At 32.1% G+C, this 24,031-nt stretch overlaps 1 protein-coding gene across 1 annotated transcript; it reads left to right on the forward strand.

The window, feature by feature from the left end:
- Positions 1–3,644: 3,644 nt before the first annotated feature.
- LOC106719556 (GTPase-activating Rap/Ran-GAP domain-like protein 3) lies at positions 3,645–23,742 on the forward strand. The gene is made up of 23 exons (XM_045686368.1): positions 3,645–3,711; positions 11,739–11,831; positions 12,256–12,337; positions 16,021–16,124; positions 16,242–16,373; positions 16,454–16,580; positions 16,661–16,759; positions 17,017–17,120; positions 17,281–17,386; positions 17,647–17,789; positions 18,113–18,235; positions 18,890–19,049; positions 19,196–19,336; positions 19,415–19,681; positions 19,838–19,947; positions 20,020–20,133; positions 20,345–20,456; positions 20,537–20,626; positions 20,710–20,831; positions 21,027–21,169; positions 21,478–21,617; positions 23,293–23,419; positions 23,617–23,742. Coding segments are annotated over exons 3-23 (2,547 nt in total). The 5' UTR covers positions 3,645–3,711; positions 11,739–11,831; positions 12,256–12,336; the 3' UTR covers positions 23,699–23,742.
- The last annotated feature ends 289 nt before the right edge of the window (positions 23,743–24,031 follow it).

Consider the following 24,031-nt stretch of genomic DNA (forward strand, 5'->3'; position numbering starts at 1 on the left):
TTAGGAAGTGATAAGTAAGACAAATTAAATGTAATGTATCACAATAGTTGTAACAAAGTACGGAGCTATTATTTTATTTCACGATTAGTGGTCGCCCGCGACAACGTCAACGCGGGATTTAATCCCATCAAAATAAGTCCAGTGGTTCCGGAAATTACAGGGAATTAACGTGGCCTTGCGGACAAACAGTCATACAGACAGACAAAAAAAAATGATTTTTCGTCATCAGCTACAAACATTATATCATGTACTCGATTTTTTTTTATATTACATACAGACACTCCAATTTTATTAATATTTATAGATGCATACTCGTATAACATGTTCAATAAAAATGGAAAGCGACTGCTTTTTCTTATAGTACATGATTATTACATTAGCGCCGATAATGACGCAATAAAAGCGACGTAAACATGTCGAAGCCTCACCCACCAATCGATTACCATTTGAATAATTTTACTACGGAATAACTCCATTTCATTTATATCTGTTTCTGAAACTTCATAACGTATACGTTTCTGAAGAAAATAAGGAAATATTCCTTCACTATATTAAGGTTGTTTTTGCTCAATGAATTTGTTTGCATCACAGGGAAATAAAAGAAATGAAATGTTGCAAAGAGGTTATAATAAACCTTATCATAGATATTATTTATTTTATTTAACGTAAGTAATAAAGTATTTCTTGTGTGATAAATATTGTGTCTACTTTTCTCATAGATGTTGCGTTAGTTTCATGGAAAACTACAAAAATGATACACCGGAGAAGTCTTACAAGAAAGCTCTTACCGATCGGCTTGATTCTCTGGCCTTGCAGAGGGCCGTCAGTTCCCTCTACATTTTTTACCGTATATACCACGGTGAGTGGTGCCGTTCGTGGTGCCGAGTTCTTGAAAGTAACATTGCAATAAATAATCCGTCCCTATTTACCAGTTAACGTATCAGAAATCTTGCCTTTACTGTGGCATCCTTAATACCTCTCTTATCACTTAAATCTGTAGGTAACCTTTGAAAATACCTTATTACTATTGTATCTTTCTTTATTTATTTATTTATTTAAACTTTGTACACATATAATTTTCTTATTATTATTATAATAATAATAAATTATTATTATAATAATTTATATTATTATATTATTATAATTATATTATTATTATTTATACTTAAGATAATAATATTATCTTAAGTAATTTTTGTTTAATGTTTTCTTGTTTATTTTATAACTATTAAAATAGCATTTCACCACGCTTATACTTCGTAGGTAAATATCATCTAATGTTACAAAAATTACCAACGATTCCAACTCCTTGTACAAACAAAATAAAAAAGACAGAACACCAAGCTAAATTTGTTAACGACTATGAAATTCATTTATTATAAATATTTGGATTTTTATGTACGTACAAAATGCCATTTAAAATGAAATCCTTAATGACTATACCGTTTTCGGAACAAAAGATTTTGGTCCTGAGCGCTTATCCCCTTTTAATGAACCGGTCTCCCGTTATGCACTACTAATACTCTTATTTTTGTATTGTTAACGAACTGAACTAGTTCATTTATATTTTGCTTCACGAAATAATTAACGGTACATTATTTATCAGAGAAAAAATACTGTCAATTCCATTTATCGTAACTAGTGTTACGATTTTAAAATATATGGCACGTAATAAGATCCTAATTCAAAAATAAAAAATAAAGCCCAACAGTATCTAATTTCTGTTAATATTCTATCTCTCAGGATTAAGGAACATACTCACACAGCCTTCAAACTTTAAATGAATCCGAGACCATGCCAAAATTAAATAAAATGTTTCATTAAAACACGAGTGACGTACAAAAATTTGTTGTAACTTAAAACTATCGACTTTTCATATTATTGTACGTAATTCAAACAATTGCAAGTGGTAAAAGAATAGATATTAACTTTGTTATTTCAATTAATTTGCTGCAAAAAAGCATCCATATCAAACGGCTTACAGATTAAGATTCATTCAATAGAAATGAATATTTATTGCTTTTGAAATATTCAAAGACTGGATATTAAATTATTAATATTGAAAAACGTTTAATCCTTGATTTAATACTCTATCTTCAAAGCCTTAAAACTATTTCTATTATACTTGACCAACAGAACATTCATCTTAATCCACATAACTTTTAATCGACATCAATTGAATTGTAATATAAGCGGAAACAATAGATCTTGTCTCGTTAAATGTTTTCACTGGCGGTTTCAACTATTGGAAAACTTGTATAAAAACATCAGACAGCAAAATGAATGGTAGTGTACGATACGACGTTAAAAAGACTTTAACATTAGCAATGGCAAACCGCTTCCTTAGATGCTTGAATGAAATGTTTTGTCACTACGTTTAAATAAATCCCACGCCTTTATACTCCAATCAATAATTCTGAAATAACAAAGTATAGAGCTATTACGTGTTATTTTCTACCTACACTAAATAACGAAATTATAAAAGGTTTATTACATAACAATAATCTAATACACGAGTTTAAAGTTTAAAAAATCAAATATTTAGTTACTGATATTAACTTGTACGGAAAAATGTAAGAGGAAAATTTATATTACAAAAGTAATTTGTAGGCAATAATCTGGTCCCTAAATGTCTTCCTAGATAACATTTAAAATGATAACTGTGACTAAGGATACTTGATGTATATGGAAAAAACATTGAGGTTTTCCGAGATCATATTTAGTAATCTCTGCTCACTACTCTGAAAAATGAATTACACGACGTTATAATGCGGATGTAATGCGATTCTATACACGAAGCTATGCGCATCTTCAAGTTTATTAATGGTATAATTTATTGTGTTTTTGTGAATATATGTGGATGTATTCAGGTTAGAGTTGGGCTTTGTGCGAAACCAGGTCGCGTAAACTTAAAGGGCTGTTGTCTCTGACGTAACTGCCTAAGAAAGGCTCCAATACAAAAGGTCACAACAATATTTCAAATTAATGTATTTCTTTATAAGTTGAATAATTGTTTCAATTTTATATCTTATTTACTTAACAGTATTTTGTTTACGCGTAATTTTTTTTAAACTTTTATATGATTACAACTGAGATGTAATAAACTATCATATCAACTCTATAAACTAAAATAGACCAACGATACTGTTCAATAAATATCCACTAGCACAAGATTAAAATTATTTTAATTTATATTTTCTATGGAAATTAATTTTAATATTATAACCTTGAAGTAAATCTATCGGCAACATATAACAGAAGTAAGCAATTATTCATGCGACGCTAACTAATCTGTCAAAGTCAGTTCGGACAAATTGCATTAGTAAAGAGGGACACGCATGTCCGTTGGAACGAAATGATCGTACTCTGCACTGCAGTCCCTCATTACAAAGTATTACAACGTACTAAACTTTGCTATTAAGAGCATAAATTACTATGTGTATATTCGTTATTTAATAAAACACCACATATAACATATTATAAAAATATTATCGTTGGTTTCTGAGACCAAAATCCCTGTATAAAAGATATTTGTCAAAGATAATAAGATTGATGATGGTATATTTTATACTGGGATTTTTGTCTCAGAAATTAACATTAGTCAAACAAAATTAAACGAACTGTTTTTCATTTGTCAACAGCTCATCGGCGAGTGAATTGATCTCACGTCGAGGTGTGTTCTCTCGGAGGCAGTATGGATCGGTTGAGCAGGTATGGCTTTTGTGTTTTAATTGTTATTGTCCTGATAACAAACTTCTAAGTAACCATGACCACAAATCTAAGTAACGATGAAGCACATTAAATTAAATTAAGTTATAACATATCTTTGTGATATCCAGTTAACGATTTAACAATTGGTTAAGTGTCATAAATACGCTATAAGTCTATGGTACTTAACCAAAAGTTTATTATAAAACGGAAAGTGTTTATTTTGGTCCAAATCCCTTTGAATTTTTTTAATATAAAATTAGTTTCTTTAACATTCTTGGGTCATGGTTAATTATATTTTAATATGTTACATCTGCCACTTTTATATTTGTAAACTTTTTTACAACGCGCGAAGGTAATTACTGAAGTGGGTCACCTCATATGGCTTTAACGAAATTTAACGTCATGTTATGGATAATTAAAAGTTCTCGACTGAATGAGGGTAAACGCGTCTGCCTTATGTTGTCAGTGTAATGAATGTGAAAGTTTTTTTTTTAATTTAATGAGTGACTTTTATGTGCCAGTAAGTTATTAGCATAATATGTTGCGTCCAGTTTTTTTTTCATAAAGACTTTAAAAGCAAGATAATTGATACATATATTTATTATGAAAGCAAATAAGACATTTTCTAATAAATTAATGAATAGCTTTTCTACATAAGTCCCCAAAAAGCATCGTAAATACAACATTTACGATAGCAATAAACAAAATCTAAGCAAGCTTTTGTGTGGAAAAAGTAAAAAGAAATTCTTAGTCCATTCATCAATCACATAACTTTTTGCAAAGTAACGGTTGTGTATATTGTTTACACTTTTAGACGAGATGTACATATATGTAATACGTTAAGAAATTATTTTATTTTGTTTACATAATATATTAATTTATCGTTTATTGTGTATTTAAGTTTATTTTTAAATGAAATAATTTTCAGAAAGATAAAATCTATTGTGATGTTATTGATTCCTTAGTAAACCCAAGAGATCTCTTAAAGAGTAAATAAATTCATAAGATTGGTGGGTATCTACTTCGCGAAGGTGGCGTAGCAAAGTGCTACACTATGCCTACGAGCTACGTAACCTAATGAAAAAATTAACTTAATGCCCAAATACATTTCAATTTATTTATCTTTAACAAAAGAAACAAATCGTATTTGCTTACGTTCTTCTTAATTTTTTTTGTAACAATAAAATACTGTAATAATCACGTTTCTAGGTTTATTTCAGCCGATAAACGTATAGAGCTTGACTTAATAACCAGAAGAAATAAAAGAAAATAAAGTTCAAGCTCAAGGATTAAGCTAAATTCACCTTTATTGTTGTGAATTTTGGCGCAGAAATCAATTATTGGAAGAAAAGTAATTAAAACTTTTACAATAAACTCATTTCCTAAGCAATATTCTTGTTAAACCAGTAAAAAAATAATTTAAGGTTCTAATAGATCGGATTATAGGTAAAAAATGATAAGTATATTACATTAAATTATAGAATACATTTTTTTCCCTTCATGAAAATGTAATTTTAAATTTGAAACAGAAAAGTATATTCCGGGAGGTTAAATTATATTCTTTGTATAGCATCATTTGATTGATCATCAAAAGGCACAATATGCGCTTGTTATATAGAACCTCGCTACATTTTTAACACATAATAAGGTCAGAGGAATAGACGTCTACACTTTTATATTAATAATATAAGGAAAGATTTGCATTTTTGTACGTAACGAATAACCTCAAAAACTACTAGATTGATTTTAAAACTTCTTTTATCCTTTTAAAGCTACATACACTAAGTAACATAGGCTATATTTATTAGTAGATTTTTTTGTTAATTCGATGCGAACGAAATCGCGGGCAAAAGCTAGTAATTTATAAAATCAAGCATATTCCATAATACATCTGAAAGTCTGATAAACTTGTACAAAATACACGTTCTCAAGAGAAAACTTTTCAGATTAAGATAAAGTTTTGTAAATTGCTATTGTTTAGATGAATGTTGTTCAGTTTATTTTCCTATTAAGTTGAAGTGTATAACTTTTCCATTAAAATTGCAAGCATTTTAATCCTTTCGTAATAACAACAAATAATAAATCAGCAAGCAAGTAGATTATTTGGATTCCATTTCTGTTCTTTATATTATTAAGTAATATAGTTCTGTAAACTGTAATTTCACCAGCGCAGCAAAAAAGTAGCCTATAAAAATCCTGCGTGCATCAGCTATCTTCCCGTCGAAGACCCATCAAAATCAGTCCATAGATTACCCGGAACAAACTTTTCCTTGCAAACAAACAGACAAAATTTCGAAAATTGGTTTTTCGTTATGAGTAACGCAATTATATCATGAATACGAAATATGTTTTTTTTATATCACGTCCATATCCTAAACTTAGTACTATCATAAAATAAAAAAAAACAGATTTCAAAAGACCAAATTTAAACCTTCAATATACTTTAGCTCAAGGCTTTGCTCCTGATGCCACCTTAAAAAGAGTGAATTTCTTGTCACTAAGTTTGTTATCGTGCAAGGTTTTCTTAATTTTGTGAATCATTTGAAATGCATATTTGCAAAACGTGCAACGGTATTTCTTGTGACGAATTTTCTTTGAACACGACATAATACATACTTGATTCATATCTCCCTTTTTATTTCAACTTCAAAATTCACAACATAATGATAGTAATAAAAATGTTTTACGACTCCGTCATGCAATGTATGCTATTTAAAATCTTAAATATCATTTCATGTCTGCACATACGTCTTGTGCAAACATTTCTCGAACTAAATATTTTCTTAAAGTTCCAGGTATTACGTGTACGTACTTTGCAGTCTTTACATGTACTTGCTAGGTCAAATTTAAAACGGACGACCTACTACGAACATTTAACCATACGGTAATTCCAAACGGTAATTTCCAACATAACTATATCTGCAAACATCAATCACTTGAGTTAATCCAGGCGTAGTAATTGATGATAGATAGTCTAATTACATATGTACCGTGGTATAATATTATGTGACAACATCGTATACAAAGGAATCATTACTATATACTTATGTATTTCTCACTTCGTTCTAAAAAAAAACTTTTAAAACTAAGTATTTATTTTGTTCTTGGTAATTTAAAGAACTAAATATTGACGAAAAAGACAAACTGTTCGTCAAGGTGATTCAAACGAACTTAAACTCAATGAAATTGTGTCGTTTCATAGCGAAGTTCTTACGTCCACATTCCAGCTCTATCATCAGATCAGCACCATTTCATTACAGATCAGCTCAATTAAAAATCGTCAAGTGGATTAAATTAAATTTGCAAGATTTGATGACAAAAATCGGGACAAGTAAAACTAAACACAATCTTATAAATATAGTACGAGCCAAACAGCTGTAAAAGTCGAATATGATACTGGTAGAAAATTAATAAATCCAAAGTTGAACTATAGCGTATAACTAGATTAAGTGAGCCCACGCTAACACTGTACTAATGCGATGCGACACCGCGGTCACACTGAAGGTGTGTCCTGTCTATCTAATTATTTATTCGGTCTAGACTACTTTGATCAATTTACATATGCGCTACGTAAAGAAAAGGTTTTTTTTATATACATATTTTGTACTGCACAAAGATTCATACTAGGTACAAATACATATTTATAAGTACTTATAAAATATGGTTTCAATAAATGAATGTACTTAAATATGTTTGTAAAATAGCAGTTCAAAATCTAAAATCTTAGGACAAATTTTGTCCAAATCAAGAAAAAACCCGCATACTTGGAGTCACTGACCCTTTCATTTGCAAACTAATAACTGTTACATTGCTTTTCGGGGACGGTACATTATTACAATACTTCCGACTCTAAACGAGGGGACAGCTTTAATGGCATTTGTTAGTGCGAAATTCTGTTCAATGGTAGCGATGCAAAAAAGTAGTTCGTCGTCACCATCATCGACGTCACCCAAAAAAATCTTTATTTCAAGAATTACGATAAAGACTTCAATTTTTTAACCTTTTCTCCTTCATCCAACAAAACCATTGTCACGATCACCACACCATCGTTGAATGTTCTCCATTATTTTCCATTCTTGTATCCACTAATAGTCATTGAACTTTAATAACAGTATGTATGAATAAAATTCTAAAATTAATTCACCGTGCCATATAAATCAATGAGTAAAAATATACTATAATACCCTTTGTGAACTCTGAACCCACACCAATAAATAATCCGAGCGTAAAGGGGTCGTAACTGACCGCTGCGATATTTCAGGACAGTATCAATATAAAATTATGAATGAACTCTAAGATGTGTTCCAAACTTAATAGAGTCGTCTTACTTCAAAATAGATCAACACTATTTGTAAAATTGAAAATAGAAAACATTCTAGTATACACTCAAAACATGTAGTTCATACCAGTAGTTCGATCTTTTTATCGATAATGTCATGTCACGTTGGCGTAGGTTTTTTAGGACTAGATTTTCTCATACCTATGCTAACTATATAATTTTTATATCTACATTAATTTGATCAAAACTTAGAATTAATTAAAAAAGAAGCAGATCCAATTAATCTCCAAGGCCTTTCTCACTTCAGCGAATATTGAAAAATTAATTATTGAGAACGAATCAATTAAGTTACAACTTCGACTGCCGTTATTCTTTGCTTTATTTTTCAAATTATACCAAAGGTAAGTAATGAGTTCGTATTGTAAATACTTACATTATATTAACTCCATTTAAATAAACATTAAGTATGATTGTCATTTTAAATGCTCTCAAGAAACCAGGTACTTTTAAGCCTACATTTTTGTTAATCTTGTCGTAAATAAGCTGTGCAACGTTTTAGATGTAAACAACAACAAAGCCGATCTAGAATATCGATAGATTGATAACACAGTATCGAATGCGACCGAAGGCGTCAGCGCGAGGCTACATAGAAGCCGCTTGACGAGGGTCGATCATAAATCTGCGCCACTTTCTGTCGGATATATTTGACAAATATTTCTACCAAATTTGTTCAATACTAGCTTTTGTCTGGGCAAAATTCCAGGGACTATATCCTCGTGAAATTAAAAAAAAATCTAGAAATAAATATAACCTATGTTACTCACTGACAATGTAGCTTTCTAATGTCAAATTTGAAATGGTTTCAGTAGTTTTTGAGTTTATCTGTCACATAGAAAAATAAAAAAATATATAATATTAGTATACACTACATGTTTTAAAACAATCCAAAATTTAATAGGTTTTCTCTGTGGTTCTTCTGTTCATATTAGTATGCACTATCGTATAAAGCCTTTAACTCACCAGACAATAAATAGTATCTTAAACGTAATTACAGATATTCTTAGAATGTTCGTTTCTTTGTGACATCTACACTTTTTGGTTACACTATTTTCAAAATAGAATAACGAATTGCAGTCGTAAATTCCAACTGCAATATAATTTCAAGCAAACTTCTGTGACAACGCTGCGGCATGTTCCATAAAAACATTTTGAATCGTGTTTTTTGTGTAGCATATTTCTCATCCATTATTACTTTTTCCTTTTACAATGTAGAATAAAGAATACACACACCTTCAGTTTTAACTGCACAGTTTTAAGTGAACAATCGAATTGTACAGCTAAAACGGAAGGAAAAATTTCAAATGTTTTTTTTAATTTATACTGTACAGTTATCATTTTGCCTGTAAACGTATTTTTTAACTTAACAATGCAACAGTTCAGTTACTGAAAGTGTGTGGCTGAAAAGTGTTGCGTTTTATTTTGAGATTCATAGTAATAATCTTTATACAATAATAATAGTAAAACATAATATACTCGTAGAAATGACACATGAATAAAAAAGCCAAATGAAAATATTATGTAAACTACATAGATTGAATAATGTTAGAATATATACATCGAGAAAACATTAAAAAAAATTGCAAATTGTTTTTTTCCCAGGCTATATGGAATAGCAAATCGCTTGTATTCTATTTTAATTAAATATTAGTTAAAATATAGTAATTGTAATTTGTTCCAATCCATCAATTAAATCCCCAAAATTAACTAAAAACTCTTTTATTCAATAATCCTGTTTTGCTGTAATGTCAGATAAGATGTTATAACTCCTTGAGTGACGAGGGTTAAATAGCATCGTGGGTCATCTGACAATTTAATTTGACTTGAAGTTGAAATTTAAATTAACAAAACAACGTGTCATAGTGAAACTACAGCCTTTTGATCAATTATTTTCCTTCGTTTATTTACACAAATATTTCATAACAAGAAAGTAATCTTTCAAGATGGGTTCTTTATATAATTTAATAAATTAAATGAAAAAATAAGTTTTCACCTCGATTTTTCTTTATTTCGACGTTATTTCAATGTCTATGTTGAAGTTTATTATCAAAACTTTTACCTTTGATCATGGAAATAAACTGTTTATTTCCTTTGTCCAGATAAAGAAAGACAAATTCGGACGGCAATATAGAAATGGGCCAGCGTTCCAGTTACTTTTGAACCAAATTACACATAGGCTTGGAACCTTTGTTTAAATACTGTGACCTTAATTTGGTCTATTTTATAAAATTTCTATGTATCAAAAGAACAAGCAGCTCTTTTGATACCACAAACAACAGTTTATCGATACAATGTAACAAAAGTAGCGACTGGGATAAAAACTAAGCTTCTTTCTAGATTACGATTTCAATATGTCACATGTCACTTATACGTTTCTACGAACGGCATATTACTAGTAACAAACGTTTTACTATATTCTCCCAATTTAGACTACTATGACTATATTTCTTCATACACCTTAAGATACATTTCTCTACCAGCGTACACATGTATTTTGTAAACTTTGAGTGTACTTGTATAGCTTGACATAATAAATCGTGTCACAACAAAAACCGTTCGCGTGACTGAGCTCTATGAAACACACATACCATATTACATTTAGGCCAACCGTCTACACGTCTAGAAGGTATTTTATATTTAACTATCCCCTAAGAAATAAATGGAATAATTTACACAATTAAATGAAATAAAAAGGCTACATAAATGAAATAAAGTATGTTTTTATTTTTATTTAGTTATAAAACTATTAAGCCCTTCGATTCCGTATTCGAATAAATAATAACGAGAATAGAAATTATCGTTATTATTTATTCTTATTTCATTTTATGAATTTAGCAATTTATTTAAGGTTGCTATTTTGTAAAGCTCTGTTTAAAAAATTAAGGCAAACTACTAATTGTCTAAAATTTGATGAATTGTTTGAACATCAATTTGTTATTGTCAATTGAAACAAAAGGATGAAAATTACAGCATTGTCACGGCAACAAAATAAAAGCATTTGAAGTAAAGGTCAAGCAAATGTGCTGATTACTTTGCTATTCTGGGCCAAACGAATCAATCACCAACAACGACACAGTGACAAAGCGTGACGCATTTACCTCCTTTCACCTCGTTTAGTGCCAAAATGTAGACAAGCACACGCAAGATACAACAATATTAAACGTTAACAATTAACCTCTATTCGTGTTAAAGACAGGCTAAACGTATATGTATCTTTGCAAAAATATACCAATAATATAAAGTTAACAATACTATAAGTATAAAATAAATCATATAAGATAAATTTAAGCAAAGTTATTTTGCGAGTAACTAATAAAACTCCTCACTGGAAATGGGTTCTCATAATTTAACTCAATACGTCTGAGTCTCGGTTTCTCATTTACTTTTCGATTATCTACTTAAAGTAAATGATGTTAAAAAATAAATGTAATATTCGAATGTTGTATGGGGTTTATGAGATAATAACATTAGTAACATTAATAAATAACCTGGTTACCTCTGGGTTTAATCAACAATAATTTAATACGCCGATCTTCATCATTACGTCCCTCGACATTTTCCAGAAATGAAAGGGTTGTGATATTAACATTAAATGTACTTATAGACAACGTGTTACATAGTGTTTGTACTTACGTGAAATTACAGTACTTACATGAAAATTTAGTTACAATATTTTTTTAACTTTTTACAGTTATCAGCATCAGTTGAAGGTGGTGGGGCAGTGGATGCTATCGTGCGCCGCTACCGCCTCGAGAACGGTAACTCTCTCGGAGAAAAAGATGAGGTCAGATATCAATTACAAGTTTTCCATTAAATAACACACATAAAAAAAATAAAAAAAAATCAGTCGAATTGATAACCTCCTTCTTTTTGAAGTCGGCTAAAAATGGCAAGACAAGTTCGTTAACCTGTCAACATTATCTATGTGAACGGATTAACAAACATTTCTGAAAATGTGTCGCCAATTATTTAAATAAATACAGAATTCTATTAATTCTCAGTAGTTTTTAATAAGTTCAAAGCTATTGAGTTTGACTTTGTTTCAAGAAAACTTTGGAAATAATAATAACTAATTTATAATATTAATTTATTATTAACTTTAGATAAGGTACACTCTTGTAAAACTAGACGCTAGTTGTATTCCAACAAATTTAATTACCGTTGTGGCTTTTTATCGTAAAATGAATTAATCTTAAGGTTTTTTTCAGTTGTTTGGTCCGCCGAGTGCCCCTGTGCTTGAGAACCCCGAGTTTCAGACGAGATGGTACTTCAAATATTTTCTCGGTAAAAGTGAGTACACAAGCATACCTTTTTCATAAAATTTTCTCTGTTGTTTTTGTCACTAAATTATTACGTGACATTATACAAAATACATGTACATTATTCTTACGTCACAAGTTTCTTGTTACTTTATTATGTAATTTATCCTTTTACGTCATGGAAAAGTATTATATAGCAAACAGGTGTTTCAGTCGTAGAAAAATTTTACAAAAGCAAGAACACAGGAATAGAATTAATGACATTTGAAACACACTTTGTTTACACAGTGATACAATCAACTTAATGGATATTCCAATTTGAAAAACACTACATGTCCGTGTCAAACATACAAACACTTTTTTCGGGATGTCATGAATAATTGATCACTCTGACAATATTGTAACAATCACACGCCACGCTACATTTTTTTAAAACCGTAACAATAAATTCCCACTTTAACACAATAACCTCTACATAAAATATTTGTGCTTTGTCATGGTACTTCTGAGTAAAATCATAATTGTAACACGTTTTTGTACAAACTTGAAAGGATATCCTTTTTTACGTCGTAAAACTATTAAATGTAGAATTTTTTTGAATGCACTTAAGTATACAGATGATATATTTGATGTATACTTCGTTGTTTACCTCCTTTTATGGATAGACTCAAGGAATTTATAATATTTTATTTCTTTTCAAGTATCACATAGAAAGGATACTTAATTTTACAACAGCTAGTAATGATATGGTACATTGGCAATAGTAAAGGACCAATCTTGTATTGTAAAGTTTTACAGCCTACATTTTCTCTGCCTCTTTTTTTATACGTTGGTTCTAGCCATAGTCGTAAAACTTCGTTTCGTAATAATCTCCCTGAAACCACCCTTTCCCTGTTTCTACTGACAATTTTTTTTTTTCTTTCGCTTCAAACTTTTTCCATAACGACCATTATGTGCCGACCTTGAAAAACCTTGTCTTAGTTATATAAAAACAAAAGAAATACAGTTAACAATGTAACAGACAGATCACTAACGATGTAAATTAGATTAAAGTCTATACATATTGATTTACCATGTAACTTTCAGTACCTTTGAAATAAGACGAACGAAGTTGTTTGTGTCTGTTTACAATGCGTTTCTAAAGATTTAATCCCCACGAATAAATTAATATCTCAGTCTATTATGTGTACGCATTTAATCCTTCTTATTTTTTCCGAGACCCCGATTCTCAAAACGGTTCTAGATAAAAGGAACAAATCCCAACCCAGATTAAAACCCGTCGACGTTTATAGGTCAACAACAGTTTGTTTACCTTGCTAAGATTGGAAAATATGTTATACAATTTTAATATAGTAAAAGCATGCTTTTTATAAAAGAAGCATTCACTTCGAATCGTTATTTCTATTATAATGCTATATATTGCTTCCGTATTGTTGAAGAAACATACTACGTCCATACAATATTGTTTATTTATAGTGTATTTGAATAAGTATACATATTTAAATAAACTTCACAACAAATTATAATTGGAAAGACATTTTGAACATGTCACAATACTAAAACTTATAACTCTATGTCGCTTCAAAACCGTTTGACCTTTTCACAAACAACAAACAAATCGGTTTTCCAATAAAACTTTTCAATGTTTCCGCGCAATGTTTGCTTTTCATAACTACTTGGAAAATTGCATATGTATAAGGATATTCATTATTCATAGTAATTTTGATATTATGTAGAGAAATACACACAATCAACATAAAGTTATCATAACAAATAAATTAGTTTACTTGTGAGTTTTATATATACAAACTCATTGCACAACTATCGCAATAACAACTAAGACCTATGTACATATCATATTTATATTTAAGTAATAAAATAAAAATTGCTTATACTTGATTTACAAAACCTTTTGTCATACTAAATTAAACAAAGAACTTAGTATGTTGTATTCATCGAAAGTCAAATCACGAAACCCGTGATTGATGTCTCAAAAGTTTGTAATCTATATAAACTGCGATGTCTTTGTATTTTAAGCAAGCAAAAAATTTCAAACAACATTATAAGTCATGATTCTATTAAAAAGTTATCCAATAAAGATTAAATGACTTTCGAAGTCGAAGCAAAGGATGGTATACGCTTTGTTGTTTAACGATATTTATTGATATTAGTTGAATTTAACAACGAACAATATTAGAACATTTTATATAGTAACTAAAACGTTAAGTACATTTATATATAATAGACTAGCCGTCGCCCGCGACTCTGTCCGCTTGGAATTAACGAAAACTTCATCTACATCTGTGCTAAATTTCATCGAGATCCATTGAGCCGTTCTGGAGATGACTTCAAACAAACATCCATCCATTCATTCAAAACATTCGACTTTATAATTTTACTAAGATTTTTAACATTATCTTTATATTTGCAACATAATAAACTTGTTGAAATGTAAATAACTAGTTACATCATAAAAGGCACACAATTAAAAACTGTTATAATAGTTCCTACTTATGGACAATAATCGAAACGAATCTTCTCCCCACATTCCCTATACTTCCACAAACCTCAAGGCTATCGAATTATACGAGTACTTGGTCATAATCATTCAATATAATTGTACGCACGTATAGAGACAATCACGTAAATGGAATGGCTTCAAATAATAATCTACTTCGGTACTCTAAGTAAACATGTCTCCATTTTTATTTGATCATGAATTATTAACTTAGCGCTGCGTGGGCTATGTTAAAGTGAATTAACTTGACTGAGCTATTTACGATTCTATAGCAGCCAGCTAAAACTGGCAAGTATTCATTTCAGATTTTATATAAAACATATTAATCTTATATCCAGTGAGAAAAGCAGATTATGATAAAATTTTAGAGTAAATTAATCCGTGATTGCTGAGTTTTTTTTTTTAAATATCGGGCGATAAACGAGCAACTGGGTAATCTAAAGTTTAGAACTATTTACCGATTGACTTCTTCAACATATGGGTTGCAGAAGCATTGCTTCCCTGACAGACAAAGAAAAGAACATACTAATACAAAAAAAAAGGATATAAAGACCATCCTTTTTTTATAAAACAAGTGACATATTATTAGTACATAGTAAGAAGGTGTACGTATCGTATTCTGTTTGAATACGTTGACTCAAGAATATTGAAAGTAAAATAAAAAGTATAAGTTTCTGTTTATATTTTCGCCGTCAGACGTCAAAAGACAAACTTGTTTCATTCACGTTGAGTTTGCTTTACTTATAATTAATAGAGCTTCTTCATAATTGAATAAGTTATAACGCACACGTTCGTAGCGAGTATCTTTTAGCGTTATTAGAATATTTCACATTAATTTACATTCTCTTCGAAAATTTATTAAAACAAAATGTTACGTTGTACACTTATTAGTATATTATATTATCTGTATATTATATTTGTTATCAAACAAACGAAGACGAACGACGAATTCGTTAGCGTACAGTTCTAAAATGTCCAAAATATGCCCGCCTGCATCAGCTCCCCGTACAAGTCCCGTCAAAATCAGTCCAGATCTTCTGAAGATTACCCAGAACAATTTTACCACGATATAATTTCTATTCTTGTCTTGAATTAATTAATAAACTTTTTTTAATTAATTTTATTAATTTTTAAAGATCTTTTAAATATTATGTATATTTAGCTGCTAAAGGATGTTTTTTTTTAATTCCTTACAGTGCACCAAAACTACATAGGCGTAGACGGAGCGAGGGAACCTTATTTACTTAGCGTTGTCCAAGAAGGAGCGGGACTTCTACGTGCAATATTATTTAACAAAATGGTAAGTGGAGAACAACTCAATATATTTCATTAAAAAATAGAATAGTTGTCAAAAAACTGTTTTTAATAAATTTTCTGTAACTAAAATGTATTTAATTTTATTATGTTTTGTTTATAGGGTGCTCACAAAATATATCTACCAGCAAGCGCGTGGAGTGGTGGTGGAGGTCAAACACCTACAAGACCAACAGTTAAGCAAATCCTTGCTCAATTCACAGCCATGGAAAGAGTAGATAAAGTTCCTCGAGAGGTGAGATACGTTTTTTTTTTAATATTTTTTCTGTAAATTTTTGTAATTTCTTAATGAATTGTGGTGTATTTTTTGTATAGATTACGTGCCCGGAACTACAAAAGGATATTTTGCTGCTCGAAGAACAAGAGGGTTCCGTGAACTTCAAGATTGGGATTATGCTAATGAGGCCTGGCCAAAGGACCGATGACGAAATGCTCTCTAATGGTAAAATTTCACAAAAGCTCTACGCGCGAAAAAGAATGCTTTTATGATGGATAACACCTAAAAGGTTTCGTGTATTTCAGAGAAAGGAAACGAAAAATGGCAGCGTTTTATCTCCCTACTGGGCGACAAAATTCGATTAAGAGGCTGGAACCGTTTCCGAGGCGGACTCGACGTCAAAGGTAAAGAACCAGGAGTACCGTTTAAACTCCCCAAACTAAATAATGCCCGACTTAAATGAATTACTTTGTACTAAAGTAGCTTTTGTGCTTTCTATTTTTTATGTATTCAAGAGAAAAAGGATATTTCTTTAATATAGTGAATATAGTTTATTTTGTCGTAAATTATTAATCTTGAATATATAAAGTAAGTTCTATTACAATAATAAAAATAACCATATACCATTCTCATGAGTTTCCACTGCGGAATTTGGTTTTAGGAGACATGACCGGCAGCCATTCGATTTATACTATGCATCAAGGACATGAGATTATGTTCCACGTCTCCACAATGTTACCATTCTCCAAGGATAATAAACAACAGGTAAATAAATCAATTCTTTTCCACTTTATATACCAACAGCAATATCCTTAGCTATATTATATATATTCATAAATTTCGATTAGTAACTTCGATACGTTTTACACAAATCAAGCCTCCATTCTTGAAAGATTATTAATATTTTTCAAATTACATTTTACAGCTGGAAAGGAAAAGACACATCGGCAACGACATAGTAAATATTATATTCACAGAAGACTCTACACACAATACATTTAATCCGCAATACGTTAAGAGTCACTTCACTCGTATCCTTTTAATAAAAGCTAGTTTGTTTGTAAACTATTTTGACCATGATAATGACCATGAGTCAGTAGTAAACTGAATCAATTCTTTAATTAGAATTTTTCTTTCCTCGAACACAACATTTCTTTGCTAAAAGGAAATAGAGTGTTTCAAAAATAGTGTCCCAACTACATTCTGCTTTTTGAAGAGCCTAAGGAGAAAGGTTAAATGTTTTAATGAAATCAAATGGTAATGAAATAAAGTTTCTTAAGAAGCAAATCAGATATATTCGCGGTGGTGTCGGAGGTGGACGGCGAGGGGTACCGGCTGAGCGTGTACAGCGACGACAGTGTGCCGCCCTTCGGGCCCTCTCTGCCCTGCCCACCGGTATTCAACGACCCCCAACTCTTCAGAGAGTTTCTGTTGGTGAGTTATATAAACTTAGCCTGATTATGAGCTTCATGAGGAAAGAAAAACAATAAATAATGAAAACAATGTCACGCTACCGAATTGAATGACACCTCTTTATTTGTCAAAATCCCTTAATGTACGTTTAATATGAGAATGCTAGTCTAAATGACTATTTATGTATTCTTTAGAGAACTCTGAGTATGACAGTGTGCCGATCTTAACGTTTGTAGATAAAAAAAACTTATGAAAAATTACCATTCTAATTTAAACAATGGAGCGGAAACCTCTAAGACAGCCTTATCTTTATACTAGGTAAGGTAAGTGTGTATTGTTCTCAGGTTAAGTTGATGAATGGTGAGAAGGCTGCCTTCCAGACCCCGACGTTTGCATTGAAACGTCAGCGAACCCTCGACACCCTCATTAGAGATATCTACGCAGAACATTGTTCGGATCACAAAGTCGTAAGTGAAAGCAAACAAATAGTGAAACTTGGAATAAATTTAGAAGAGTTTATGTGTTTTACGTAATAATGATACAAATAAAGCTAAGTAAGTATTAAGGTCTTGTCTTGTCCTTGTCAAAATATGAAGAAAGAAACAACTGTTCTCTTTCATTGAAGTCAAGTCCTAATTATGTACTTGTGACACACAGCTGACAGCCACTTTGTCTCGTGACCTACTTTCATGATTATTCGAATTTCTCACAGGGTAAATGGACATTTATCTCTGGGGAAAACAAAAGAACACCTTTATTAAGAAACTGTTGTTCCGACATCATTTAAGTTACTTTTTTTCAATACTTTATAATCATATAAAATAAACAACAAGAACTACGAGTTAAAGTACATACCTAATTTTGTATTTACACTTTACAAGTAATTTACAAGTAATTACTTAATTACTTTATTTTATTTACTTTATTTACCTAAATACTACGATTTACTCAAAGTCCACTCTATATTAATTCCATAAAATAATCTCGTTCCACTACTTAATCTTTTGTCATTTATGTTCATCCCTCCCCTGATTCTTGGGGCTGTCTATTAACAGCGATTGTTTCTGTTAAAAATCTGTCCACAATTATTAATTGAATTTAATTTGAACCTATGGCAATAGCCGATGCTCTCGCGGCGCGCGCTGTCGGATGTGTGGTCAGGGGGTGCAGGCGCGGGCGGTGCGGGTGCAGCACGTACTGAACGCTTCCTGCACGTAGGCCAGGCACTGAAACTAGATGCCGTTCTGCGCGGAGACGCGCCCACCAGCCTAGTCTCCACTGGTATGTGCTATATTTGTGGTATAAAGATAAAATAAGATAAATCAATTATTTTAGCAAGATTGCGGCATAATCAGCATTCTGTCTGAGACCCAGTGGTGAGGTATCTGTTGGAAAATGGAAGACATTGCATCATTAATTATGTTCAGGTTCGGGTGGTTCTCGTCGGGCGCCGTGGGAAGGGCGCGTGTGGCGCGCGGCACCGCTGCCGGCAACCCCGGTCTGCGCTGAACAACTCTCCGAGGGCCGACTGCTGCTATCCACTACTTCTAATACCTACATACTAGAAGGTATAGTCTTTGCAGATAGCGTAGAATGTTTAATCTGTGTGGAATTTATTAGTAGTGTCATGATAACAATTATTTCAGAGAGTGGTACAACAAGAGTGGTGCTCCGCTGGGAGGGGTGCGTACGGGCTGCGCGTGTGACGGACCGCGTCGGTTTGTTCCGCGTGGGACCAAGAGTGGTGGCGGGAGGCGGGTCAACGACGGGCGGCGCGGGCGGTGCAGGGCTTTACGCGCTGCCGCTGCCGGAGCTATGCGCCGGTGCCTGGGCCATGCGCCCGTTGCAAGACTGCAAGCACGCCCGCCTCCCCCGCACTAAGACCGCACACTACTTCGACGTTATCGAAAATGGTGATTATAACGTTTGCTGGCTTTGATTAGGTATAGGTTACTATAATTGTAAGTCTTATCTTAATGAAAATTTGACTAACATTTTTAGTTAATATTGAGCTCATATAAATCTTTGATTCCCATAGCCTTCATCTACATTATAATTTTTGCGTTTAGTTGACGGAGGCAAGACGTTACTAGCCGTGGCTATTGGTAGAAGAGTCATCTTGTTACTCGAAGAACAAAAGACTGAAAACGAAATGGGCTTTGAGTATACGCATATCAAGGTTTGTAACTTTTGTCTCGCATTCTTTTATACTAGATCACTATTACAATAATATAATTGTTTAATATTTCAGGATATTCAATTGAATGAATCTCCAATTTTAATTAAACTGATGGACGGTGAAGTACCGGTTGTTGTGGTTGGCTATAAACATCATTGGGAAGTTCTGGAAACTACAACAGGACAGGTAAAAAGAACAAGATACCGTATTTATTTTGCGAAACATTTCACAAGCTGCTACTTTCAAAAATATTCAAGGTCTTACAAACTAGTTTAATAAGAGTTAGGCACCACAATACAACAATATATTACAGAAGAAAAAAATCTGCATGAATATTGTAGAAATATTTACCATAAGGAATTTTGCAAGACCTGCAATAACTTAGGATGTTGTTTAGGCTATAAAACGAGCGGAGGGTTCTGAGGACAGCGGGCCACGGCGCGGCGCTCTGGTCAACGCTCTGCGGATTGGCGACGAACGTGACGGACAAATTATATTGTGCTACAATCGTATGTTACACTTAGACAATCAAATACTTTTGTAGTAGTAGATTAAAGTTTAAAATCAAATATATATTTTTCCTAAACAGATACTTGTCATTTTGAACGTATCACCAGCAAGGGTCTTGAAAGTGACAGCGAGTACGATTTCCATTGGACAACAGTGCCTACGGCTGTTGGTGAGAACTAAATGTATTAAATTATATTAATTAGAAAGTATGAAAATGGAAATGTTACCACGATCGTATAATTTTCGTTGCAGTTTGTGCGTTCCCGTATATAATGGCATTCGCCGAAGACCTATTAGAAATCCGGCTTGTTGCGAATGGCTCATTAGTACACGCCGCTTGCATTCCAGGACTGAAGTTACTTTGTGGCCGAAGAGTGAGTATTATAACGCTATTAAGTATTTGAATTTGTACGACTAATGCTCTTAACAGTCTTTTAAAACTTAACGTACGTTTAGGTACTAACTTATACGTAGATACATTTTTAAAAATAAATAGCTTATACCAATTTATGCAAGGTTTGATGACCACATATTAACGTAGACAGAATCTCGTGTAGCGATCGTTGCAGGACATCTTCTACGTAGCGTGTGCGCCGGAGTACGTGCCGCTGGGTCGTGAGCTGGATCCCGGCCTGCACGATACATACGACCTACTGCGACACATCACCAGACAGCCCAATACATACTCTGTAGACGATGACGACGCTGACAAGTAATTATACCCTCGTCTACTATTCTTCTTCATACCATGACCGACATTAAAATAAAAATAGATTAGGATACTAGAGTAGGATATGAAAGATTTGAAGTCATTTAAACAAGACTCTGTCATAACCGGTGTAAAAATTAACTAATTTATATCCTTTTGGGGGTATTCGCTACATTATTGTAAAAGAGGGTAGTCAAAATATTTTCGAGGGAGTTGTTTTGTAATAACTTATGTCCAATAAAGCCAGTCACTAAAAATACTAATTAAAGCAATTAATTCTAGCGATTATGAGTACCAATGTCTATTTACAGAAGCGATCAGGGTCAGAACAACCGCACATCAGAAGATAACTCAGCATCTAGTCGCAGCAGCTCGGTATCCTCGGAGCAGGAGAACATTCGACCGCCGTTGCAGCGCATGGCGCCCGTCTCACCGCCCACCTCTCCGCAAGGTTGGTAATTTTCTTGACACGTCCTATAAAAATTAAATACCACAAAAATCAACGGTTTACTAAAAACGCATATTTTATTAGTAGTAGATGTAGAATTTAATCTTTACGTATTATATGTTTTTGTCAAAACGCTACTTCACTAAGCCAAAAGTTTCTTTACAGCACAATTGTATTCTTATAATTATATAGTATTAGGTGTTGTTTTAAAAATAAATACAAATGTAACCAAATCTAGTAATGCTTTTTGGGTTTGAGGCGGTATAGTACTTACCAGAGCTGGGCATTAACTCGTTAATCCGTTAATCGTTAATTAACGAAGTTAACATTTTGCTTAACGGATTAACTTTTAAGTTAACTTCAAAAAGTGTTAACGCTTTTGTTAACTTCCGTTAAACTCAACTTCCGTTAATAAAAGTCCGTTAATTGTTAAATTAAAAACTTGGAGACGTGCTGTCATTTTGTTTAAATTACGCGCCACGCCACGCTCGTAAGTTCAACTACTGTACTACTGTTGGGCGACTGTCGGCGACTCGAATGGTGAACGAACGAGTTGATAATTGATATATGTGAAGTTCGCGTGCAAGTGTGATGCATCAGAGCGTCCGGGAAAGACGTGACCAACAGGACAAAATCAAAAGAAGGTTCGAAATAGTATATTTCATAACGAGTATGTAATAGCCCACATTCCGAACGCTCTTCGACCCTGCAATACGCCACTTTTTGAGCAACTGTATTAAAACACTTTTTTACTCGTGCTTTTTCGTTAGCTTTTCCAAACTCGTGCGTTCTCTTTCCCAGCTGTCAAAATAATGTCTATTAAAAAGAAAAAACCAACCACGAAGTTTTTACAAAAAAAAAAAAATCATTGAAGTTTTTATGATTCATGCAAATATTTCTAAAAAGAAGCTCCTAATTTGTTGCAATATCAGATTTAATGATTTGATTCAATGAATTAGGTTGGTTTCATTTTATTTCATCTCATTAAATTTCATTTTCATTTCATATCAATAAAAATAATCTACTGAAGACTTCACTGTTTGGGCATAGTTCCCTTTGCCTACCCAGAATGGGTGAAGAAAACAAAAAAAAATATCTGTATTCTTTTACGGTTGGCGCCATTTTCCAAACATTTTAGTTAGTTGAGTTTATTGTTTTTATTATTATATTAAATTGCTTCATTTTTTCGCAACTGTATTAAAAATAGTTATTTAATACATGGGCGGAACTGTCATTACAACTTGTGCCAACTGTCAACCCTCACATTCGGCTGCGCCTCGGGTCGGGTAGACATTTGTCGGAACACTTTGCAATGACAGGCTTTCCGCACTCGTAATGAAATTAATTCATTCATACTTGTCTCTAATACTAATGTTTTATAGAATTACGATTAATTTTTATTTTAATGAAAATTAATTTTATATTAATTTTTATAAGTAAAAATAATCAAATTAATATTTTAAACAAGTGTCGCCGCAATAAGTATGAAATTAGTATGTACAATTTTGGTATGGTTAACTGTTAACGATTAACTTTAACTTGCGTTAAATTTTCGAGAATTTAACGCTTTAACGATTAACGAAGTTAAGTTTTTAATTAACGAATTAACGATTAACGAAGTTAACTTTTCGATTAACTGTGCCCACCTGTGGTACTTACTTATTTTATTGTTTTACAGTGTTACCAGAGAATAGTGGGCGATGCGTTCGCATATACAAGATCCCTCAGAGCAACCTAAGCGCAGGTGCCTATCAACGACAGTCTGTTTCCGCGGATCAAGTAGTAACTTCCTACTTTTCAGACAGGTATTTTTCACCGCGTGATTTTTTTTAACTTTCTTTAAGTTTAAGTCTTTCACTTTGATTACTAAAAAGAAATTTAAGAAATCTGTTTGATCTTATTTCTATTCCAAGATTCTATCGTCGTATAAGGCTTTTCTTATTATGAAGGGTAAAATAGATATCACAGTCAATTTTATTGGTTTTTAAATGACTTGTTCCAGGCCCAATAGCATAAAACAAAGATTAGCAGAGCTAAGACTGGACAGTAAATCACGAGGTGGAGGTGAAGAAGATACGCTGTAAGCATTTTCGTGGTAAGGGCAGCGATTGTAAATGTGTGTTTACACTGTCGAAAAACTTTTGTAAAAATATATTATCATCCTTCTTATACTATTTGAAAAACCAGAGACAAGAATATGTTCTGATAAAAGTGTTACGGCAGTGAAATTTCATAGCAATCGACTTTTATGCGATTGTTATATTGTATTTAGATGTTACACCAATTATGTAATATTTGATGTTGTTATTAAATTAATATAAGACGTTTAATGTAATTGTAAGAAATTATTTGAATTCCTGTCTATCTTCTTTTTTTTTACCTCAAAATAGTTGACGGATAATTTATCCGGGGTAAGC

The sequence above is a fragment of the Papilio machaon genome, chromosome 3, assembly GCF_912999745.1.
Source record: "Papilio machaon chromosome 3, ilPapMach1.1, whole genome shotgun sequence".
NCBI lineage: Eukaryota > Metazoa > Arthropoda > Insecta > Lepidoptera > Papilionidae > Papilio > Papilio machaon.